The sequence below is a fragment of the Oryctolagus cuniculus genome, chromosome 1, assembly GCF_964237555.1.
Source record: "Oryctolagus cuniculus chromosome 1, mOryCun1.1, whole genome shotgun sequence".
NCBI lineage: Eukaryota > Metazoa > Chordata > Mammalia > Lagomorpha > Leporidae > Oryctolagus > Oryctolagus cuniculus.
In genome coordinates, this window is record NC_091432.1 from 167,278,232 (window position 1) to 167,301,316 (window position 23,085).

At 41.4% G+C, this 23,085-nt stretch overlaps 1 protein-coding gene and 1 non-coding gene across 18 annotated transcripts in view; both read right to left on the reverse strand.

The window, feature by feature from the left end:
* The window catches only part of SPATA6L (spermatogenesis associated 6 like), a 94,777-nt gene that overhangs the window by 57,228 nt on the left and 14,464 nt on the right, over positions 1-23,085 (reverse strand). For 13 of the 17 annotated variants that reach the window (XM_070051625.1, XM_070051649.1, XM_070051660.1 and 10 more), the window contains 2 exons: positions 18,989-19,037; positions 5,894-5,935 (listed from right to left, as the gene is read on the reverse strand). In XM_070051625.1, coding sequence (XP_069907726.1) covers positions 5,894-5,935; positions 18,989-19,037 — 91 coding nt within the window. The remainder of the gene's footprint in view (positions 1-5,893; positions 5,936-18,988; positions 19,038-23,085) is intronic. The other 4 variants (XM_070051641.1, XM_017341571.3, XM_051858348.2 and 1 more) reach the window with 1 other exon arrangement.
* On the reverse strand, positions 1,117-1,227 carry LOC127485314 (small nucleolar RNA U13). The gene has a single exon (XR_007912418.2). It is a non-coding gene; the product is annotated as a small nucleolar RNA U13 (small nucleolar RNA).

The following is a 23,085-nucleotide window of genomic DNA, read 5'->3' on the forward strand; positions in this document are numbered from 1 at the left end:
TTCCCTCTACAGATAAGGAAACAAAAGATCTGAGAATTTAAGATACTTGTCATGATGCCACACAGTAAAGTAGAAATTCAAACCCAAATCATCTAAGGCAGGAATTCTTTCCCTGCAGATGCTTAGTAAGCTCTGCTTCAGTGAACGGCACCATTAAAAAGAACTATACAGTTTGACTAAATAAGTATGACTTAGCCTAAATGAATATACATCTTTAAGAGGGGAAGAACACACCATGCTCCCTGTTGAACAGGATAACACTGCCCCCCTGTGTTCACTGCTTTTCCCCACCCTTGTAAACTTGGGAAGAGCCAAAGTGATCCTTATTTCTTGGAAGCAAAATCATCAGAATTCTTCATTCTTCAGCAAAAAAAAAAAAAAAAAAAAAAAAAGACATGTAAATCTTAGTATTCTTACTTGGATTATTAAGTTATTTGTACTTTATCAATTTCATGGCTATGATAAATTTCAATTTCATGGCTAGAATAAGTGTGTTTAAAAGTGATGCAAAAATATCAAATAATAAATGAAAAGATAACAATTCAGCCAAGGAAGAAACCAGTCCATGAGGACTTAAATGTGGCCCATGTGACCCCAAAGTGCAGTCCATGTGAGACTTTAACAAATCACTTTTGCCCAATTAGTCAGTATCGCAGACCAGCAGCAGATGACAGCTCACAGCTGCTGCTGCATTCCAGGTGGTATCAGCATCATCTTCCTAGGCAACACTGGCACAGAATATATGTTGTACAAAGTACATCTGCAATAACACATGCTGAAAAAATTAATGGATCAAACCGCTCTGCATCTGAAGCTGAGTGAAATGACTTATTCTGAGCAATTCAAATTCAATTACACTAAAATTACAATCTGATATTGAAGGATTATGGACAAAAAGAAAACAAATTATGGGGCTCCCATTTTGCATCTTATTAGCTTTTGAGTTCTAACCAATACACATAAACCCAGCTTGTATCATCATAACTTTCAAACAACTAGTCTTGCAATCTACTTACTGATGAATTTCTTGGCACATGAGAAATAAGGCAGTCCAAGATACGTTACATTTTATTTTATTTACTTCATTTTATTTTACTTTATTATATATTTTTTTCACATCAGACAGGTATTGTGCTGATGTTATAAGGTTTAGAGGTTTAGAGGGAGGCATATTTCACACAGACATGTATAAATTCAATAATCATGCTTATGGACCATAAAAGGGATCTGATACGTTGTATTTTAAAAAGCAAGATACAATGGGCACCAGTTCCAGTCCTGGCTGCTACACTTCTGATCCAGCTCCCTGCTAATGTGCCTGGGAAAGCAGTGGAAGATGTGCCCAACTGGGAGACCTGGAAGAAGCTCCTGGCTTCTGGCTTCAGCCAGGCCCAGCCAAGGATGGTGCAGCTATTTGAGGAGTGAACCAGTAATGGACAATCTGTGTGTGTGTGTGTGTGTGTGTGTGTGTGTCTACCTCTGTGACTCTGACTCTCAAGTAAATAAATAATATTTTTAAAAAATAATAAAATAGGGGCTGGCACAGCAGGTAAAATGGCCGCCTGCAAGGCCAGCATCTCATATCAGTGCCAGTTTAAGTCCAAGCTGTTCTACTTCCAATCCTGCTCTCTGCTAATGCATCTAGGAAAGCAGCAGAAGACAACCCAAGTTTCTGGGCCCCTGTCACCTATATGGGAGACGTGGAAGAGGCTCCTGGCTCCTGGCTCTGGCCTGGCCCAGCCCCAGCTGCTGCGGCCATTTGGGGAGTGAATCAGTGGATGGAAGACCACTCTGTCTCTTCCTCTCTCTCTCTCTCTCTCTCTCTCTATCTCTATCTCTTTGTCTCTCTCTGTAACTCTGCCTTTCAAATAAATAAATATTTTTAAAAATAAAAAAAGCAACAGAGTTATAAATATATATTTATGTTTAATATACATATACTTCAACTTGCTTTTTAACAATTAATATCTCTTGGACTGCCATACATTTTTCATATGATCAGAAAACTAAAATTTAGTACATTCAATCAACCCTAAATACAGACACACACACATACACCTGTGTATAATACTAAGTACTAAATATTTACACATATATTTAGTATATGTACTAAATGCATTTTAAAAGGTCTAAACAGATACACAACACATTGCTAATAGAAGTTATCTGCCAGGATTGTTGATGAATGAGGTTTCTGACTTCTTATTATTTTTTATTTATTTAATTATTATATAAAGGAACAGATGTTGTGTATTTCATACATAGTTTTTTTGTTTTGTTTTGTTTTTGACAGGCAGAGTGGACAGTGAGAGAGAGAGACAGAGAGAAAGGTCTTCCTTTACCATTGGTTCACCCACCAATGGCCGCTGCGGCTGGCACATCGCGCTGATCCAAAGCCAGGAGCCAGGCGCCTCCCCTGGTCTCCCATGCGGGTACAGGGCCCAAGGATTTGGGCCAACCTCCACTGCACTCCCGGGCCACAGCAGAAAGCTGGACTGGAAGAGGAGCAACTGGGACAGAATCTGGCGCCCCGACCAGGACTAGAACCCGGTGTGCCCGCACTGCAGGCGGAGGATTAGCCTATTGAGCCGCAGCACCAGCCTCATATATACAGTTTTAAGAACATAATAATACTTCCCACCTTCCCTTCTTCTTATTTTCCTTTTAATTTTTGTGATAATATGCTTTCAGTTTACTATATAATCACAAGCCTAGTCTTCCAATAAAGAATTCAACAAGTAGAAAGTAGAAAGTGCACTGATCCTCAGGAATACAGACATGGGCTTCTCACATCAATTTCACTCACATACATTATTATTTTGTGTATTCTATATATTAGCTACCACTTAACTTTCTATTCTATAAGCTTTTGTGTTAAAATTTTTACAGTGAGACTATTTACATATTGGCTAACTTTTTACAAATTCATGCAAATTTAAGTAAGACAAAAATCGGCATGCATCTACTTTACTAGCATATAAAAATAGAACTCACTGGTCAGTGGTTATATGTTTGAACATAAAATTGGGTCAAATAGAAAAAAATTTATGGAAAAAACTCAATGTCCTATTTTTAGCCTGTCACTTGTAGGCTGAAAAGCAGTTAGAGAACACTTTCTTTGTTCTATATACCAAAGAAAATATGACATATCCAAGAGCATCTCTCTCTAGACTCAGAAAGAGTAGGATTTATGTCTGTTTCCATGGGATCCCTTTGCCAAAGAACCAAGAAGCATAAATAACTACAGATACCTGGGCACACTGCACTTCATTGGAGTCTGACTGGCCCCAGTAAGATCCACAGCCTGCAGGGCTACACCCTCACAAAAGCTTCACCTCCCTTCTCCCATGCTCTCTTAAGAAAAAGAAAAGCTCACACAAAAATAAAATATCAGGACAACATAATAAAACAGATGAAATATATGTAGGTATTGAGCATAACTGAGTAAACACTTCAGTCAAAATATCAGCAATATATAAGGAAGTGCAACGCTTATATCCAGGCATCATTCCACAAGTAATCAAAGGACACTGGCCATCACCTTGAACAGAACAAAGAAAGAAAGCATAATACAGGAAAATGAAAATTTTGAAGAAGTAAATTTTAACCTGAGTGTGAGAGCCCATAAAGTATGGTAAAAAAATTTAAAGCATTATTATACATTTGGTAAACATAATGATTCCAAATGATAATATCCAGCATTAGCAGGGATGTAAGGAATGGACTGGGATGTGGGGAAGGGTACAATATCCACTGGTGGTACAGCAGCATTTTTCTCTAGTTGACAAGATACAGTTCAATCAAGTAATTTCAGTCTTTGTAAATATACTAACAGAAAAAATGGTATTCATAAAAATGTGAAAGAACAAATCTAAATGTTCAGTAACAAGAATATTAACAACACTGTGGGAAAATATATAGCTATAGAAAATGACAAGTAAACTACAAGTGTAGAATAAGAAAACTAAGAACCAAAACAATACATACACAATGTGCATGGCCCTGTAAAAACATATAAATAAACTAATGAAATTATTTAAAACCATCAAAAATAATGATGCCAACCTATGCTTTTAGAAATGACAATATGGAAGGCAGGCATTTAGCCTAGCAGGTAAGGTGCTCATATGCCACAGTGATTCCTGGCTCCACCCCTGCTGGCAGGCAGAAGTGATGGCTGATGTAATTGGGTATCTGCTATGCATCTAGAAGACATGGACTGAGTTCCAAGCTCCTAGCTCTAGGCCTGGCCTAGCCCCAGCCACTGCTGGCATTTAGGGAGGGAATCAGTAAATGAGAGTTCTCTGTCTGCCTCTCTCTCTCTCTGTCTACTTCTCAAAGAAATACAAAAAACTTAAATTTTTAAAAAAGGAAATGATAATATAATAGAAAAACTAATAACAGAAGAAAATATGTGAGACAGTATAAAATAATTCATATGTGTGTATATGATTTTATCCACAGAGAAATATCAAAAAACATGTTCACCAAAATGTAAACAAAAGTTTTTTCAGGATTATGTGATTTAGGGATGCTTTTTACAAGAAGGAAAAGCCATGAAGCTATCTGCGTTTTCATAAAGGAAAAAAATTAGAAAAGTTTACAAATAAAGACCAGAAGAGCATTTTGAGTTTTTGGCCTCTCTCTCTCACACACATACACACACACACACTCAACTACTTAAAAAAAAAATGAAAAATGGAATTGAGATAATGCACATTTTCCCAAAATTTTGTATTGCCCTCACAAAACTACATAGATGACTCTAAAATCAGAGAGCCATACTGAGAGACTATGTATTTATGAGAATTGGCAGACTCTATCCTCTTCTCAAAGGCTTATATTTTATGTCACTCAAGACATACCACATGGGCCAGTGTTGTGTTGTAGTTGGTTAAGCCATAGCTTGCAACACCAGCATCCCATATTGGAGTGCTGGTTACAGTCCTGGCTGCTTGGCTTCTAATCCAGCTCCCTGCTAACGTGCCTGGGAAGGAAGCAGAACATGGTCCAAGTCCTTGGGCCCCTGCACCCATGTGGGAGACCAAGAAGAAGCTCCTAGCTCTGTTTTTGGCCTGGTCAAGCCCTGGGATTTTGTGGCCTGTTGGGAAGTAAACCAGAAGATGGAAGAGTCTCTCTCTCTCCTCCCCTCCCCCTCTTGCTTTACCTTTCAAATAAATAAATCTTGAAAAAAGAAAAAAAGACATACCATAAAGCAAAGGCACCACAGAACAGTCTGCCCTAGAGTCCCATGATTCTATCAGAGGGGCCAGTCATCTAGGCACAACTACTCAACCCTGTCATTGCACCATGAAAGTATCTACAAACAATTCTTAAATAAATGAGTGGGCCATGTTCCAATAAAACTTTATTTATGCTTGGTGAAATTTTCATGTCACTAGTCTATTCTTTTAAAAAAAAATTTGCAATCATTTAAAAATGCAGAAACCAAAAATAGCTTGTCAGTTCCCAGAAAGTTAAACAGAGTTACAAACATATAGTTTTATGTATTTAAAAACATAAATTTTAAATGCACAATCCCCATTTATTCATGCCAAAATCCTTTCAAAACTAAATTAAGCCAATGTAAATTTTTAAAATTTTAAAATTTGAGAGGCAGAGACAGAGAGAACCCATCTATTTTCTCCTCATAAGCCCACCACAGCCCCAGGTGAGCAGCTGAAGCCAGGAACTCAATCCACGTCTACCACGTGGGTAGCAGGAACCCAGTCACTTGCTCCTGTTAGCAGGAAGGTGGATTCAGGAGCCGGAGCCAAGTATTGAACCCAGGTACTCCAATATGAGACACAAGTGCTTTAACTAACAGCATCTTAACTACAGGCTCAATGTCTGTCCCTAAGGCAATTTAGAAGTGCATTTACTGTCACATTACCTGGAGGCACTAGTTGAATTAATTCAAACCTGGTTAGGAAGCCTGAAAAGAAAAAATGATATTTTAATATTTCAGAAAATTGCCAGGTTTTCATTAATTGATGAGTTTAAAACTATCATAACATTCCATTTACATCAATAACATTAATAATAACAATAACCCAAAATAATACCAACAACTACTAAGACTTAATAAACTGAAAGAATGGAGTGAGAATAACAGAGCTAGTCCAGGTTGGGGCACCGGATTCTGTCCCGGTTGCCCCTCTTCCAGGCCAGCTCTCTGCTGTGGCCAGGGAGTGCAGTGGAGGATGGCCCAGGTGCTTGGGCCCTGCACCCCATGGGAGACCAGGAAAAGCACCTGGCTCCTGGCTCCTGCCATCGGATCAGCGCAGTGCACCGGCCACAGTGCGCCGGCCATGGCGGCCATTGGAGGGTGAACCAACGGCAAAGGAAGACCTTTCTCTCTGTCTCTCTCTCACTGTCCACTCTGCCTGTCAAAAAAAAAAAAAAAAATAGCATTTTACCTCCTGCAAAGTATTGACAAAAGTGATTCAATATTTGTGTCTTAAAAGTACATGCATAAACTGTTGAAATCTTTACTTAATGTATGCTAAACTGATCTTCTGTAAAAAAAAAAAAAAAAAAAAAAAAAAAAAAGAAGAAGAAGAAGAAGAAATTATCAATTCCCAACTTGACTCTCACTGGGATTAAACATGACAATAGGTCTGATCTGATTTCATCATCATTTAAAAAATCATCTATTATTTTTCACTTCATATTTCTGTGTGGCAGCAAACTGTTGAAATCTTTACTTAATGTATGCTAAACTGATCTTCTGTATATAAAGAGAATCGAAAATGAATCTTGATGTGAATGGAAGGGGAGAGGGAGTGGGAAAGGGGAGGGTTGCGGGTGGGAGGGACGTTATGGGGGGGAAGCCATTGTAATCCATAAGCCGTACATTGGAAATTTATATTCATTAAATAAAAGTTAAAAAAAAAAGTACATGCATAAAGCACTAAAATAATAATAAACTTTTCATTTTAAAAATTCAAAATCTAGGGGGCAGTGCTGTGGTGTAGCAGGTAAAGCCACCTCTTGCAATGCTAGCATCCCACATGGGTACTGGTTCAAGTCCCAGATGCTCCATTTATGATCCAGCTCCCTGTTAATGTGCCTAGGAAAGCAGTGGAAGATGGCTCAAGAGTGTGGGCCTAATAGGGGAGACCCAGAAGAAGCTCCTGGCTCCTGGCCTATCTCTGGCCATTACATCTGGGGAGTGAGCCAATAGATGGAAGATCTCTCTCTCTCTCTCTGCCTCTCTCTCTCTGTAACTCTGCCTTTCAAATAAATAAATAAATCTTTTTTTAAAAAATCTAAATCTAACTGTTAGCCATTAACACATAAAAGTTAATCTTGCTTAAAACAATGTACTTTGTGATCACAAATTAGACATGGAACATAACTTTTTCAATATTTTTTAAGTTTGAAATACATTAGAAATTGATAAGGACAAAAATAAGATTTAAATTTTAAAGTTAACTTAAAATAAATGATATAATAAAATCAATAAAAACTCAAAAATATTAGAAATAGAGAATAAAATTCTCACTTTTGTAGGCTTATGAAAAATATATGAAAGCATGAAGACAAAACTTTAAATGCCAAGAAACTTAAAAACTAAGGCAATCTGAAGTTTTAGGCTTTCAAAATAAGAGGGATAAATATGTATTTGCCAACCATCACCCCAATGGTAACATTTCTTCTTTTTTTTTAATTTTATTTAATGAACAAAAATTTCCAAAGTACAGCTATGGTTTACAATAGCTTCCCCCCCCCATAACTTCCCTCCCACCCACAACACTCACCTCCCCCACTCCCTCTCCCCTTCCATTCACATCAAGATTAATTTTCAATTATCTTTATATACAGAAGATCAAGTTAGCATATATTAAGTAAAGATTTCAACAGTTTGCACCCACACAGAAACACAAAGTGTAAAATACTATTTGAGTACTAGTTATAGCATTAATTAAACACCTAAGAGTAATTGTGTATTAATTACAGAGTTCAACCAATAGTTTTAAGTAGAACATAAAAAATACTAAAAGGGTAAAGTACTAAGTTCTCTTTTTGTTTGTTTGTTATATAGTTTTTTTTTTATTTAATAAATGTGAATTTACAAAGTGCAACTTGTGTATTGTTGTGGCTTACCCCCCACAACCTCCCTCCCTCCCACGGCCCTCCCCTCTCCCACTCCCTCTCCCATCCCGCCTTCATCGAGTTTCATTTTCAATTACCTTCATATACTGAAGATCAACTTAGTATATACTAAGCAAGGATTTCAACAGGCTGTACTCACACAACTGCACAAGGTATAGGGTATTGTTCGACTAGTAGTGTTGTTTTTTAAGTTTCATAGTAGAACACATTAAGGACAGAGATCCTATGTGGGGAGCATGTACCCAGTGACTCTGTTGTTGATTTAACAATTGGCACTTGTCGCTCCCCCTCTTCGTGGAGGAACGACACTGAACCCTGCCTAGGCTTCATATCCGAGTCATGGCACCATTATGTCGCTCCCCGTCTTCGTGGAGGAACGACACAGGACCCTGCGCTGTTCTTTCGTCTGCTCAGCCCTCCCCGGGTTTGCTGCTGGTTCTTCCCGGGTTGGCTACCGACCCTTCCACCTCCGTGGAAGGGCGGTTCCCCCTGGCCACATTCCCCACTTCCGCAGGGGAGCGGCACACCGCCGGCCGGCTCTCTCGGGGGCTGCACAGGTGTTCCCCTTAGATGTTCCTGGTGCATGCCGTCTCTCTCCTCCTTTATAGCCCTCCTCTGCCAATCCCAACTCGGCTGCCCACACGCCGAGTACGCTGCTCTCCTCCAATCAGGAGCAAGTCCTACAGTTTATTGGCTGAACTGGAGGCAGCTGTGTAGAAGCTGTTTTCTTCTCTCCCAGCGCCATATTGTGGGAGAGCAGATGCATAGAATAAGTCTTAATTCCAGTAACTTAGTCTAGTCTGGGTTGCTCCCCACAGATGCCCCTTTCTTTTTATTTTTTGGCGTTGATACGCGCCTGTCTTCGGTGTCCCACGGCACACACTCTGCTCTACTTGCTAGAGTTGCCACAGGTTCTTACAAGTCCTATCAATCAGGCAAACCGAATCCGGGTCCTCTCTTCGCCATGTTGTGAGGAGGTTTTTAGGCGCTGATGCGTGCCTGTGTTCGGTGCCCTGCAGCGCATGCTCTGCTCTGCCTGCAGGTGCTTACAAAACCTAGCAATCAGGCAAACCGAATCCAAGCCTTCTCAGCGCCATATTGTGGGGAGGCTTATTGGTGTTGATTCGTGCCTATCTTCGGTGACCTGCAGCTCTGGTCGAGCCACCTGTTGGTGCTTACCGCCCTAATCAGGCAGACCGAATCCAAGCTCTGTCATTGCCATGTTATAGGGTGACTTATTGGTGTTGATAACGTGCCTGTTTTCGGTGACCTGCGGCACATAAGCTGCTAGCCGCCCGCAGGTGCTCATCGCCTTACTAATCAGGCAGACCGAATCCAAGCCTTCTCATTGCAGTATTGTGGGGAGGCCTTTCTATTTCTCTATTTCTCTATCTCCGGGCATTCCTATTTCTCCTGTTTTACTTCTATCTACCAGCATTCCTATTTCTCTCATTTTACTTCTAAACTTCTGTCTCTCTTATCCCTGCAGCTTCCCGGCGCCCGCCCCGAGGCTGCTTCTTGGCGGCTTCCCGGCTGAGCCGCTTCAGCCCGCACCTCTCTCATCTGCGCGGCTCGGCTTTGCGCGCACACTCCGCGGTCTCGCACTAGCCCAGCGTTCCCTATCTATTCACGCCCCGTGCTCTCTCTGCACGCGGCGGCTTCCGCGAGTCACACAGCGTAGCTTACGTCTCCGCCACTAGCATTCAATCCAAGTTCCCCGGGCTAACCTGGCGAATTCAACCCAGCTCACGTTTCTGCGCGTTTCGGTCTGGCTTCCCGTCCTTTGCTCCTCAGGCTAATCTGACGGATCCCAACCTGGCTTACGTTTCCGCTTCTGGTTTTAAATTTTCGCCCCCTATTCCCAGGCTAACTTGAGAATCCCAAAGTGGCTTTCGTCTCCGCCTCGGCCTGCCCTCCGCGGCTTCAATTTCCCTAACATTTTTCTCTACCCGGTATGTTTCCCCAAGCTTTCCTCCAACAATACTCCTCCCTCATTTCTCCTGGCCTCTCCCCACAGTCCGTATCCGAGTCTGTTTGTTCTAGCTTTCACTTTCGCTTTCGACCTTAGAGATTTCTCCCAGCTTCCCCCCGTAGTCCGTATCTGAGTCTATGCCTAGGCTTTCAATAGCTTCTTCCGGCACCTTTTTCGTCCGGCTTTTCCCTAGGCTGTTTGCTAGTCTCTCTCTCCGATATTTTCCACTTCTTCCCATTTCTTCCCTCCTAGGTTTCCTATCCGTCCTAGGTTTCCTATCCGAGTCACGGCACCATTATGTCGCTCCCCCTCTTCGTGGAGGAACGACACTGAACCCTGCCTAGGCTTCATATCCGAGTCATGGCACCATTATGTCGCTCCCCGTCTTCGTGGAGGAACGACACAGGACCCTGCGCTGTTCTTTCGTCTGCTCGGCCCTCCCCGGGTTTGCTGCTGGTTCTTCCCGGGTTGGCTACCGACCCTTCCACCTCCGTGGAAGGGCGGTTCCCCCTGGCCACATTCCCCACTTCCGCAGGGGAGCGGCACACCGCCGGCCGGCTCTCTCGGGGGCTGCTCAGGTGTTCCCCTTAGATGTTCCTGGTGCATGCCGTCTCTCTCCTCCTTTATAGTCCTCCTCTGCCAATCCCAACTCGGCTGCCCACACGCCGAGTACACTGCTCTCCTCCAATCAGGAGCAAGTCCTACAGTTTATTGGCTGAACTGGAGGCAGCTGTGTAGAAGCTGTTTTCCTCTCTCCCAGCGCCATATTGTGGGAGAGCAGATGCATAGAATAAGTCTTAATTCCAGTAACTTAGTCTAGTCCGGGTTGCTCCCCACAGGCACTCTTATTTATGATGTCAGCAATCACCCGAGACTCTTGCTATGAGCTGTCTAGGCTATGGAAGCCCCTTGAGTTCACCGACTCTGAACTTGTTTAGTCAAGGCCGTATCACAGTGGAGGTTCCTTCCTCTCTTCAGAGAAAGGCACCTCTCTCCTTGATGCCCTGTTCCTTCTGCTGGGGTCTTGTTCACCAGGATCTTTCATTTAGATTGTTTTTTGCCACCGTGTCATGGCTTTCCATGCCTGTGAGACTCTCATGGACCTTTTTGCCAGATCCGAATGTCCCAAGGGTTGATTCTGAGGCAGGAGTGCTGCCATTCTATGAGTCTGCTGAGTGTCCTGTTTTCCCCGCAGGATAATTCTCTCCCTTTTAATTCTATCCTTCATTATTTGCTTACACTGGTCTTATTTGTGAAATCTCATCGACACATACCCTTTTTGATCGGTTGTGTATTTATACTTATCACTTTACCAAGTGCGTTGGCATTGGTATTTTTTCTTTAACATGGCTATTTATATGTTTTTATTTTTATTTATTTGAGTGGCAGAGAGACAGACAGGCAGAAATTTCCATCTGCTGGTTCATTCCCCCAAATGCCTGCAATACCCAGCCAGGACTGGGCCAAGCCAAAGCCAAGAATTCCATCTGTCCCAAGTGGTGTTAACCACTGTACCAAACAGCTGCCCCCTTCCCCTATGGTAACAACAAGCACTTAATTAATTCTCATGACAACCCTATGAGACCAGTATAACAGCAATCCTAATCTGTATGAATAAGGAAATTAAATCTCAAAGAGGAAAGTACAGTAATGTGGGCAAAGTCACATGGGACACTAACGACAGGGCTTGAACCCAAGCAGTCTGCTCCCAGAGCCTGGGCTCTTACATTTCATTGAAAAATCTCACAAAGCAAATTAATTTCAATGCTTTATAAAATAGCTACAGCTTTTAATTACCTGCTAGAATAGCATAACACATTTTAAGCTTATTTCAAATATCAAGGACAGAGTAAATCACTACTCAGTGACCTACAAAACTGTTCTCAAGCTCTTATAATGCTCAGCCTACCCAGGGTTACTATGTGGGAACTGACAGGGAAATTCTAATTCCTGAACACTCATTTGAAATGCTGATTTTTCTCTAGGGGATTTAAAAAGGCTTGGAGAATCAGCACTCCTATCAACATGATCCGTATCAGAAAGATGTTTCAATTTCCTATCTAGTATTCAGGTGGAAATGTAAATACAGTAGATCAATCTGGGAATTACATCAACTTCTTAAAAGCTTAAATTCCAAAGGCACCATTTTGTTAGCAGTGTCTTAAACCCTACTGCCTTGATATCTTCCTGAGACATATAAGTTTAGTGCTCAAAGAAATACATTTGACCTGTTAACTGAGAAAACAGCTCTAAAAAAGGGTAAGACCTTTGGAGGTTGTTCCTTTTAAGATTCCTCTTTCAGGGCTGGCACTGTGGCATAGTGGATAAAGCCACCCCCTGCAGTGCCAGCATCCCATATGGGTGCCGGTTCAAGTCCCAGCTGTGCCACTTCTGATCCAGCTCTCTGCTATGGCCTGAAAAGCACTTGAAGATGGCCCAAGTCCTTGGGCCCCTGCACCCTCGTGGGAGACCTAGAGGAAACTCCTGGCTCCTGGCTTCGGATAGGGGCAGCTCCAGCCATTGTGGCCAACTGGGGAGTGAACCAGTGGATAGAAGACCTCTCTCTCTCTCTCTCTGCCTCTCCTTTTTTCTCTGTGTAACTCTGACTTTCAAATAAATAAATAAATCTTAAAAAAAAAAAAGAAGATTCCTCTTTCTTAGTCTACCTGCCCTGTGTTGCTCTGGGTTGTCTCTAGGACTTTTCTGGTTTGTTTCTTGGTTTTTGGTTTTGTTTTTTATATTTTATTTATTTATTTGAGAGGCAGAGTTATAGACAGTGAGGGAGATACAGAGATAAAGATCTTCCATCAACTGGTTCACTCCCCAAATGGCCCCAATGGCCAGAGCTGGGCTGATCTGAAGCTAGGAGCCAAGAACCTCCTCCAGGTCAGGTCTTCCCATACTGGTGCAGGGACCCAAGCGCTTGGGCCATCCTCCACTGCTTTCCCAGGCCATAGCAGAGAGCTGGATCAAAAGTGGCGCAGCTGGGTCTTGAACCAGCGTCCATATGGGATGCTGGTGCCACAGGCGGAGGATTAACCTACTACACCACAGCACAGGCCCCTGGGATTTTTCTTTTCTCCATGGGCCATCTCACTCATCTGATATTTAATTAATAACTACCTGCTGAGACAGAACAATCTATCTAGCAAGAGACCACATTCACATCTACCTTTTCTTGAGTTTCCAAATCTTATATTCTTCACTACCAGACTTCTCCACTTGGGTTTAACACTGGCACCCCAAACTCAACATATTTCAGCTTAATTTCTTCTCACATCAACTCTTCTTCATAATTGCTAGTCTCCATGAAAGGAATGAACAGGATTTCTCTAAATTTTGCATTAGTTAAGAGTGTGCCCACATCTAATGAAGTCCTCCAAAGTCCCCCTCTCTGCTCTGACCTTATGGCCAACAACACCTGCTCAGTAAGCTCTTGTCTGAGACCTCTGTAAGCAATGACTCACTCTTTTTTAAAAAATATATTTATTTATTTGAAAGAGTTGCACAGAGAGAGAAGGAGAGGCAGAGAGAGAGAGAGAGAGGTCCTCCATCTGCTGGTCCACTCCCCAAATGGCCACAATGGCCAGAGCTGAGCCAATCTGCCAGGAGCCAGGAGCCTCCTCCAGGTCTTCCATGCGGGTGCAGAGGCCCAAGGACATGGGCCATCCTCTACTCTCCCAAGCCATAGCAGAGAGCTAGACCAGAAGAAGGCAGCCGGGACTCAAACTGGCACTGCAGGAGGCGGCCCTACCCGCCACGCCACAGTGCTGGGCCCCATAATGACTCACTCTTCACCTAACTCCCAACTCTAATCTGTCAGGTCAGCCTGATGTCTAGCCTGCTCCCGATTCTGTCTTCAGCTCATCTGGTAATTGCTTCTGGTTCTTTGTCTATGTTCTGCCTAATTTCTTTAGTAGTGTAAAATCTCAATTGAAAAATTCATAAAGCTTAAGTCAGAATGTGATTGAAGATCACATCATTCACCTTATGAAACTAGAAAAAAGAGAAAACTAAACCTAAAGCAAACAAAAAGTCAGCAAATATTAAGCAGAAATAAATGAAATAGGGAACAGAAAAAGAGAAGGTCAACGAATTCAAAAGTTAAAGATCAACAAAACTGATACTTCTAGCTAGACAAAGAAAAAAAGAGAAAAAGTTCAAATTACTAAAATCAGAAATGAAGGAGGGGATTACAGAAATAAAAGCAATAATAAAATATGAAGAATTATATGTCAGCAAATTAGGTAACTTATGAAATGGACAAATTTCTAGAAAGATAAAAATTCCTATCACTAACTCAAGAAGAAATAGAAAATCTGAAGAGATCCATAAAGAAACATTAAATTTGTAATCAAATACAACTCAAATATAAGTTCAGACCCAGATGGCTTCACTGGTGAACAGTGAAAAAAAGAATTAATACCATGACAGGTGCTGAGGCGTAGAGGGTAAAGCCACCACCTGCAGTGCTGGCATCCCATATGAGCACTGGTTCAAGACCCAGGTACTCCACTTCTGATCCAGCTCTCTGCTACGGGTTGGGAAAGCAGTAGAAGACAGCCCAAGTTCTTGGGCCCCTGCACCCACATGAGAGATCTGGAAGAAGCTCATAGCTCCTGGCTTCAGCCTGGCCCAGCCCCAGCCAGCCGTTGTGGCCATCTGGGGAGTGAACCAGCAGACAGAAGATCATTCTCTGTCTCTCCTCTTCTCTCTGTAACTCTGCCCTTCAAAAAAAATTTTTTTTAATCTTACATAAAATACATGATCATCTCAACAGATAGAGAAAAGGCATGTGACAAAGTCCAACATTCTTTTATGATAAAAACACAATAAACCAGAAATAAAAGGAACTTCCTTAACCTGATATGAAAAACTGATATCTAGCATCATACTTAATGTTAAAAAAAACTGAATGCTTTTGCCTAACATCATGAGCAAACAAGGATACTCACTTTCATCATTTCTATTCAATATTATATCTAAGATTCTAACCAGTGAAATTAGACAAGAAAGTAAAATAAAATGCATACAAACTAAAAAGAAAGAAGTAGGGGTTGGCACTGTGGTACAATGAGGCTAAACTGCATCCCATATTGGAGTGCCAGTTCAAGTCCCAACTACACCATTTCTGACACAGTTTCCTGCTAATGAACCTGGGAAGCAGCAGATAAATGATGATTCAAGTCCTTGAATTCCTTGTTACCCATCTGGGAGGCCCAGATGGAGTCCCTGGCTCCAGGCTTTAGCCTGCACCAGGCCATTGTTGCTACAGCCATTTAGGGGGTGAAACAGAGGATAGACAAACTCTCTCCTCACTCCCTTGCTCTCTTTTCTCTCTCCCTCTGTCACTATTCCTTTGCAATACAAAAATAAATCTTTAAAAAAAAAAAAGAGTAAAACTAACTTGAATTTTCAGATGACATGATTTTATATACAGAAAATCCTAAAGAATCAACAACAACAAAAAAACCTACTAGAATAAGTGAGTTCAACAAATCTACAGGATAGGTATCAGTATACAAAAATCAACTGCATTTGGCGCCAGTGCCATGGCTCACTTGGTTAATCCTCCACCTGCAGCACTGGCATCCCATGTGGGCGCCGGGTTCTAGACCCAGTTGCTCCTCTTCCAGTCCAGCTCTCTGCTGTGGCCCGGGAGGGCAGTGGAGGATGGCCCAAGTGCTTGGACCCCTGCACCTGCATGGGAGACCAGGAGGAAGCACCTGGCTCCTGGCTTCAGATCAAGGTAGCTCCAGCCGTAGTGGCCATTTGCTGGATGAACCAACAGAAGGAAGACCTGTATCTCTCTCTCACTGTCTAACTCTATCCATCAAATAAAAAAGAAAAAAAAATCAACTGCATTTATTTTTTAAACATTTTTTTTTAAGATTTTTTTTTCTTATTTATTTGAAAGTCAGAGTTACAGAGAGGCAGAGGCAGAGAGAGAGAGAGGTCCTCCATCCGCTGGCTCACTCCTCAGATGGCACCAACAGCCAGAACTGCACCAGTCCAAAGCTAGGAGACAGGAACCTCTTCTGGGTCTCCACACAGGTGCAGGAGTCCAAGGACTCGGGCCACTTTCTCTTGCTTTCCCAGGCCATAGAAAAGAGGTGCACTGGAAGTGGAGCAGCTGGCACTCCAACTGGCACCCATATGGGATGCCGGCACTGCAGGCGGCAGCTTTACCTGCTTACGCAGCAGTGCTGGACCCAGTCAACTGCATTTATATGCACCTGAAATAAACTATCTGAAATTTAAATTTTTAAAAAGCTCCATTTATAACAGCATCAAAAAGAATACAATATTTAAGACAAATTTAACATGAAATGCATGATTTGTATACTGAAAATTACAGAATATTGAAAATAAATTTAAAATACTCTAAATAAATGAAAACACACCCTATGTTTATGATTGGAAGACTTAATACTGTTAACATGACAATATTCTCCTAACTGATCAGCTTCAATGCAATTCCAATTGACAACTCAGCTGAATTATCTGCAGAAATTGATAAGTTGATTCAAAAATGTATATAGAAACTTGAGTGACTCCAAATATCAAAAAAAAAAAAAAAAAAACCTATTGACCGGCACCGCGGCTCACTAGGCTAATCCTCCGCCTTGCGGCACCAGTACACAGGGTTCTAGTACCAGTCGGGGCGCCGGATTCTGTCCCAGTTGCCCCTCTTCCAGGCCAGCTCTCTGCTGTGGCCAGGGAGTGCAGTGGAGGATGGCCCAAGTCCTTGGGCCCTGCACCCCATGGGAGACCAGGAGAAGTACCTGGCTCCTGCCATCGGATCAGCGCGGTGCACCAGCCGCAGCACGCCGGCCGCAGCGGCCACTGGAGGGTGAACCAACGGCAAAGGAAGACCTTTCTCTCTGTCTCTCTCTCTCTGTCTACTCTGCCTGTCAAAAAAAAAAAAAAAAAAACTATTGAAAAAAGACAACCTGAATTGGAAGACACACTCCCCAGTTCCAAAATTTACTACAAAACCACTTAATAATATTGTGTGTTAGCATAACAATAGACTTCTGGATCAATGGAATAAAACTGAGAACCTAAAAATAAACCCTGAGGTTATAATAAGTTGATTTCAACATGGATGTCAAGATAATTCAATGGGGAAAAAAATCATCTTTTTATTTTTTTAAGAATCACCTTTTTATAAAAATGGGGCTAAGACAACTGAATATCTATTAGCAAAAGAATGAAGTTGGGCTCCTATTTCATACCATCTACAAAAATCAATACAGCATAGATCACAGACCTAAATCTAAGAGCCAAAACCATAAAATTCTGGAAGAAATCATGAATACAAATCCCTGTGACCTTCAATTAGACAATGCCTTCTTAGATACAATATCAAAACCAAGGCAATGAAAGGAAACAGATAAACCAGAATTCAGCAAAATTTTAAACTTTCGTGTTCTAAGAATACCATGAAGAAAGTGAAAGGCAATTCAAAGAATGGAAAAGACGTGAAGATCATATACCTGATAACAAATTTGTCTCTAGAATATACAAAGAACATTTAAAAGACAACTTAAAAAAAGACAAATATCCAATTAAAAAGTAAGAAAAGGATCTAAATAGACATTTCTCTGAAGAAAACAGATAAATGTCTAATCTCATTTTAAAAAAAAAAGATTGTCATCCTTAGCCATCAGCAAAGAGCAAATCAAAACAATGATATTTCATACTCAAAAGGATAGCTATCAATTAAAACAGATATAATAAGTATTAGCAGGATAAGGAGAAATGAAACATTCATATATTGCTGGTGGAATATAAAATGATTCAGCTGATTCAGAAAATTATATTGAAGCACCTTAAAAAGGTTAAACTTACTCACCATGTGACCCAACAACTCCACTTCTAGAACAAACTCAAGATGTATACAAAGATTTGCACACAAGTATTCATAGCATCATTATTCATAATAGTCTAAAAACGGAAACAACTCAAATGTCCATCAATTGATGAGTAGAAAAACAAAATGCAGGGGCCAGCATGATGGCACAGCAGGGTAAGCCACTGCCTGTGATGCCAGCATCCCATATGGGCACCAATTTGAGCCCTAGCTGCTCCACTTCCATTTGTACTCCCTGCTAATACAGCTGGGAAAGCAGAAGATGGTCCAAGTACTTGGGCCCCTGCCACCCATGTGGGAGACCAAGATGGAGTTACAGGCTCTTGGCTTTGGCCTGGCCCAGCCCCAGCAGTTGCAGCCATTTGGTGTGTCAACCAGGGAATGGAAACACACAAACTCTCTTCTCCCTCTTCCCCACCTCCATAACTCTACCTTTCAAATAAATAAAATATTTTTTTAAAAGAAAGAAAAATAAAATGTAGACCATTCATACACTGGAATATTATTTGGCCATAAAAAGAAAAGAAATAATAGCATATATATAACATGGATGAATCTGGAAAACACTATCATCAATGACAGAAACCAATCACAAAGAATACATATTGTGTAATGTCATTTATGTGAAACCCAAAACAAGCAAATCTATAGAACCAGAAAGATTAGTGATTGCCCATGGCTTGGAGGGTTACTATTAATGGTTAATGGAGAATAAAGAGTGACTGCTAATGAGTACAGGGTTTCTTTTGTGATGATGAAAATATTCTAATCAACTAGTGATCTAATTGTGGTGAACTCTGTGAATATACAAAAACCACTTAACTCATAGTCAAACAACTGCACCATCCGTATTTAGAAAAACATTTGTAATAGAATCGAAAACATAATTCAAGGTTTACAGAGACTCTTAAATATAAATATGGATCAAACATGGAAGTACTACAGTTTTAAAAAAATCAGAATTTTGTATCTCTGAATTATACAAATAGTCTTTATATTTGTTTACTTTTGAGAGTACCTACTTTCCAAAAGGTCTGCAACTGCTCCAGGATCTACTGCATTTTCAAATACCTGCAGAGAAAAATGTAGAAAACAAATTTTCAAAGTTTTTATTAGGTGCTTATAAACTGTAGATTATATTCGTCTAAATAATTAACATGTGAAAAAAATCCAGCAATACAGTATTTTAGGATTCAATAGATGCATATAAATGGGTACATGGCTAATGTTCAACAAATGACTACACAGTAAATGAAAATTAACTTAAGAGCAACAAGTACAAGCATATTTGAGTTAGCTAAATCTACCACATGCCTAAAATGTCATCACCTTGACCTAGCTCAACTATCTGTTGCTAAAATCACATCTTACAGAGTGGTCATTTGTTACAGCAGTTAAGATATAGGCATTTGGGTAGTGAATGGGCAGTTGGAAAATTTCTCTCCCTCTCTTTCAAATTAACAAAATAACATCAACCTCAAAGTCTTAACTATCTAGAAAAACATCCTATATATAACAGATACTTAATAAATAAAGTTATCAACAGAGTTTGATTTCAGGCCTTAAAATTCTGATTTAAATGATCTTTAAACTTAAGCAAGGTTAAATCTGTCCTCAAGTCCAAAACCAAGTCTGTTTTAAGGAATGAACTAGTGGTTGTCCCCTGTAATCCTTTTTTTATCTTACTGACTTGAATTATTAAGCAAGCAAATTTCCATAGCTTTTTTTCTGCCTAAATTGTTTCAATGATTGCAACCTTTTGTTTTCACTTATTGTTATGGGTTGAATTGTGTTCCCACTCCAAATTCAAAGACAGGAATTCTAACCCCAGTGTCTAAGAATATGACCTTATGTGCAGATGTAATTAAGTCAGAATGAGGTCATACAACTGGTGTCCTTATTAAAAAGGGAAATCTAAGTACAGGGACTGTTCAAAGAAATACTTTAGACAGAATAAACTCAACAGAATTGATTTAAGCAATGAGAAATCATGAATCTGTAAACTCAGAATCTGAAGAGGTCCAGAGAACTCCACTGCTGCTGTGTGGATTGCCAGTTTTTATAAGTGGATGTGGAAATAAGACAACTACATTTGATCAGTTAGAGTAGAAAGACTCCAGTCAGAGCTAAGTCAGCAGTTTCTGATAGGCAGTCTCTAGTGAGAGGTTAGTTGATTAAATCTAGTTGGTGAAGTTTTGAGTTTCACTTTATTTCAACTTTATTTGAAAGACACAGAGGGGCCAGCACTGTGGTGTATTAGGTAAAGCCGCCGCCTCTGGTATCCCATATGGGCGCCAGTTCAAGTCCCCACTTCTGATCCAGCTCTTTGCTATGGCCTGGGAAAGCAGTAGAAGATGGCCCAGGTCCTTGGGCCCTTGCACCCGCGTGGGAGACCTGGAAGAAGCTCCTGGCTCCTGGCTTCAGATCGGCACAGCTCCGGCCATTGCAGACAAGTGGGGAGTGAACCAACAGATGGAAGACCTCTCCCTTTGCCTCTCCTTCTCTCTCTGTGTAACTCTGACTTTCAAATAAATAAATAAAACTTAAAAAAAAAAAAAGACACAGAGACAGTGATTTTCCATCCATGAGTTCACCCCCCAAATGCCTGCAACAGCCAGGCTGTGCCAGACCAAAATCTAGGAGCCAAGAAAACCACCAAGTCTCCCATGTGGGTGGCAGAACCCAAGTATTTGAGCCACAATCTGCTACCTCCCAGGGTACATATTAGCAGGAAGCTAGATTGGAAGCTAAGGAGCTAGGACTTGAATAAGGCACTCTTAACTGCTGTGCCAAATGCCGATTCCTCCACCCCCCCCCCAATTTTTTTTGCAATTAGCACATGGAAAGAATGGCATGTAAACAATGGAGATAGTGCCATTAAGTCAAGGAACTATTGGAAGCTAGAAGGCATGGAACAGACTCTTCTCTAGTACTCTAGAGGGAGCAGGGCCCTGCTGACACCCTGATTAGGCTTCTGGCCTCCAGAACTGCCAGACAAGTTTCTGCTGTTTTTGCCAGACAGTTTGTGGCACTTTGTATGGCAGCTCTATGAAACAAATATACCCATGTCTAAAAAGATTTCTCAAGTGTGATCCCAGGGATGAAGATGATCTTACCAAACAGGATGCCTCCCACATTTTTTATTAGGAATTTGTTTACGCAAATAACTGAAGACAATCAATTATGAATTATAGAAGAGGGTCCCAGAGACAGAAGATATTTCTTCTACTTGCTGCAAATGTTTGCAGCTAGAGAACAGAACAGACACAAGAAAGCTGGAATCAACCAGAGGAAAAAAGCTTGAATATGAACCTAAACAACTCATATGACAGAGCAATTATCTCACTGCATTTATAATGTAGAAAATGGATCTGTGATATGTTTCACAAGTGATGTCAAATGTATTGGTTTTCAACATAGCAGCGGGGACACCTAAGACAAGACTCAGAGGTTCACATTCATTCATGGGTCAAGAAGGCTGGACTTGGAGCCAGAACTGTGGCATAGCTGCAGTGCTGAAATCCCATGTGGGCGCTGGTTTGAGTCCCAGCTGCTCCTCTTCTAATCCAGCTCTCTGCTATGGGCTGGGAAAGCAGTGGGTGATGGCCCAGGTGCTTGGGCCCCTGCACCCACGTGGGAGAACTGAACAATCTCCTGGCTCCTGATCAGCTAAGCTTTGGATATTGCAGCTATTTGGGGAGTGAACCAGCAGATGGAAGGAACTCAATCTCTTTCTCTCTCTCTCTCTCTCTCTCTCTGCCTCTCTGTAACTCTGTTTTCGTTTTTTTTTTTTTTTTTTTTTTTTTTTTTTGACAGGCAGAGTGGACAGTGAGAGAGAGAGACAGAGAGAAAGGTCTTCCTTTGCCGTTGGTTCACCCTCCAGTGGCCGCCACGGCAGGCGCACTGCGGCCAGCGCACCGCACTGACCCAATGGCAGGAGCCAGGTACTTCTCCTGGTCTCCCATGGGGTGCAGGGCCCAAGGACTTGGGCCATCCTCCACTGCACTCCCTGGCCACAGCAGAGAGCTGGCCTGGAAGAGGGGCAACTGGGACAGAATCCGGCGCCCCGACCGGGACTAGAACCCGGTGTGCCGGCGCCGCAAGGCGGAGGATTAGCCTACTGAGCCGTGGCGCCAGCCGACTCTGTTTTCAAATAAATAAATCTTGGGGAAAAAAAATAAGAAGGTTGGAATAGATGTCACTCTCCAAGGTCACTTACACATTTGCCATTCTGTGCTTTCACAAGTTTATATCCTTGGACTTCTCATAAAAAGATTTTTAAAAAGTCTTCTACAGGACAAAATCAAAATTGATAAAACATGAGGAAATTCTTGAGAGGGCTGTATTTTCACCATCTACTTTTCAGCACTTCTAACATGTAAATAGGAGAAATAAGTACCTTTGCATTTTAATTGTGTGTTTGTGTGTTTCAAGGTAATAGCCACTTATTTCTTTCCCTTTATCCATCCAGTTTTGGAGAACTGTTATTGAAATTAATAGGCCAGGATTTAAACACTAATACATACTACTTTCGCACTGCAGAAAAATCAAATTCATCCTGGCCCATCCTCAGACAAAACATATGGGTCACTTTCTGATTCTCGGGCTTCAAATCAGATATACTCTATGCTGCAGCCTTTGCTCTCCCCAAGACTCATCTCAATGATACTGTTTGGGGCAACATCATTAGACTTATTAAGGTTACAACCAATTCTATCTCCAAATTCCAAAGCAAAAACAGGAAAGCCTTGTGAGTGACTGCGTAGTGATGAAATGAATAGTCCATTAAATACTGAAGTGGGAAGAAGCTTGGTAATGTTTTAGCTATTTATCCCAACAGTCAGTCATTGGAATGGGAGCAAGCCTTTATCACGGTGGCTAAACAACCCAGCTATTTGGTGGCTAAACAACCCAGCTATGTATGACCTAAGGAAACTCAGTAAATCTGAAGAGCCTTCTTGTCTTGGGGAAGAATTTCAGTTACAGGAATTATCTCATCCACTTAAAGGGTTGTTGTTGTTTTCTGGTTCTCAACATGTTTTTTTTCTAAGGTTCCCAGTTTATTGGTAATCTTGTTCATAAATGTAACGCAACTGCCTCTAACACTGCCAAGAACGTT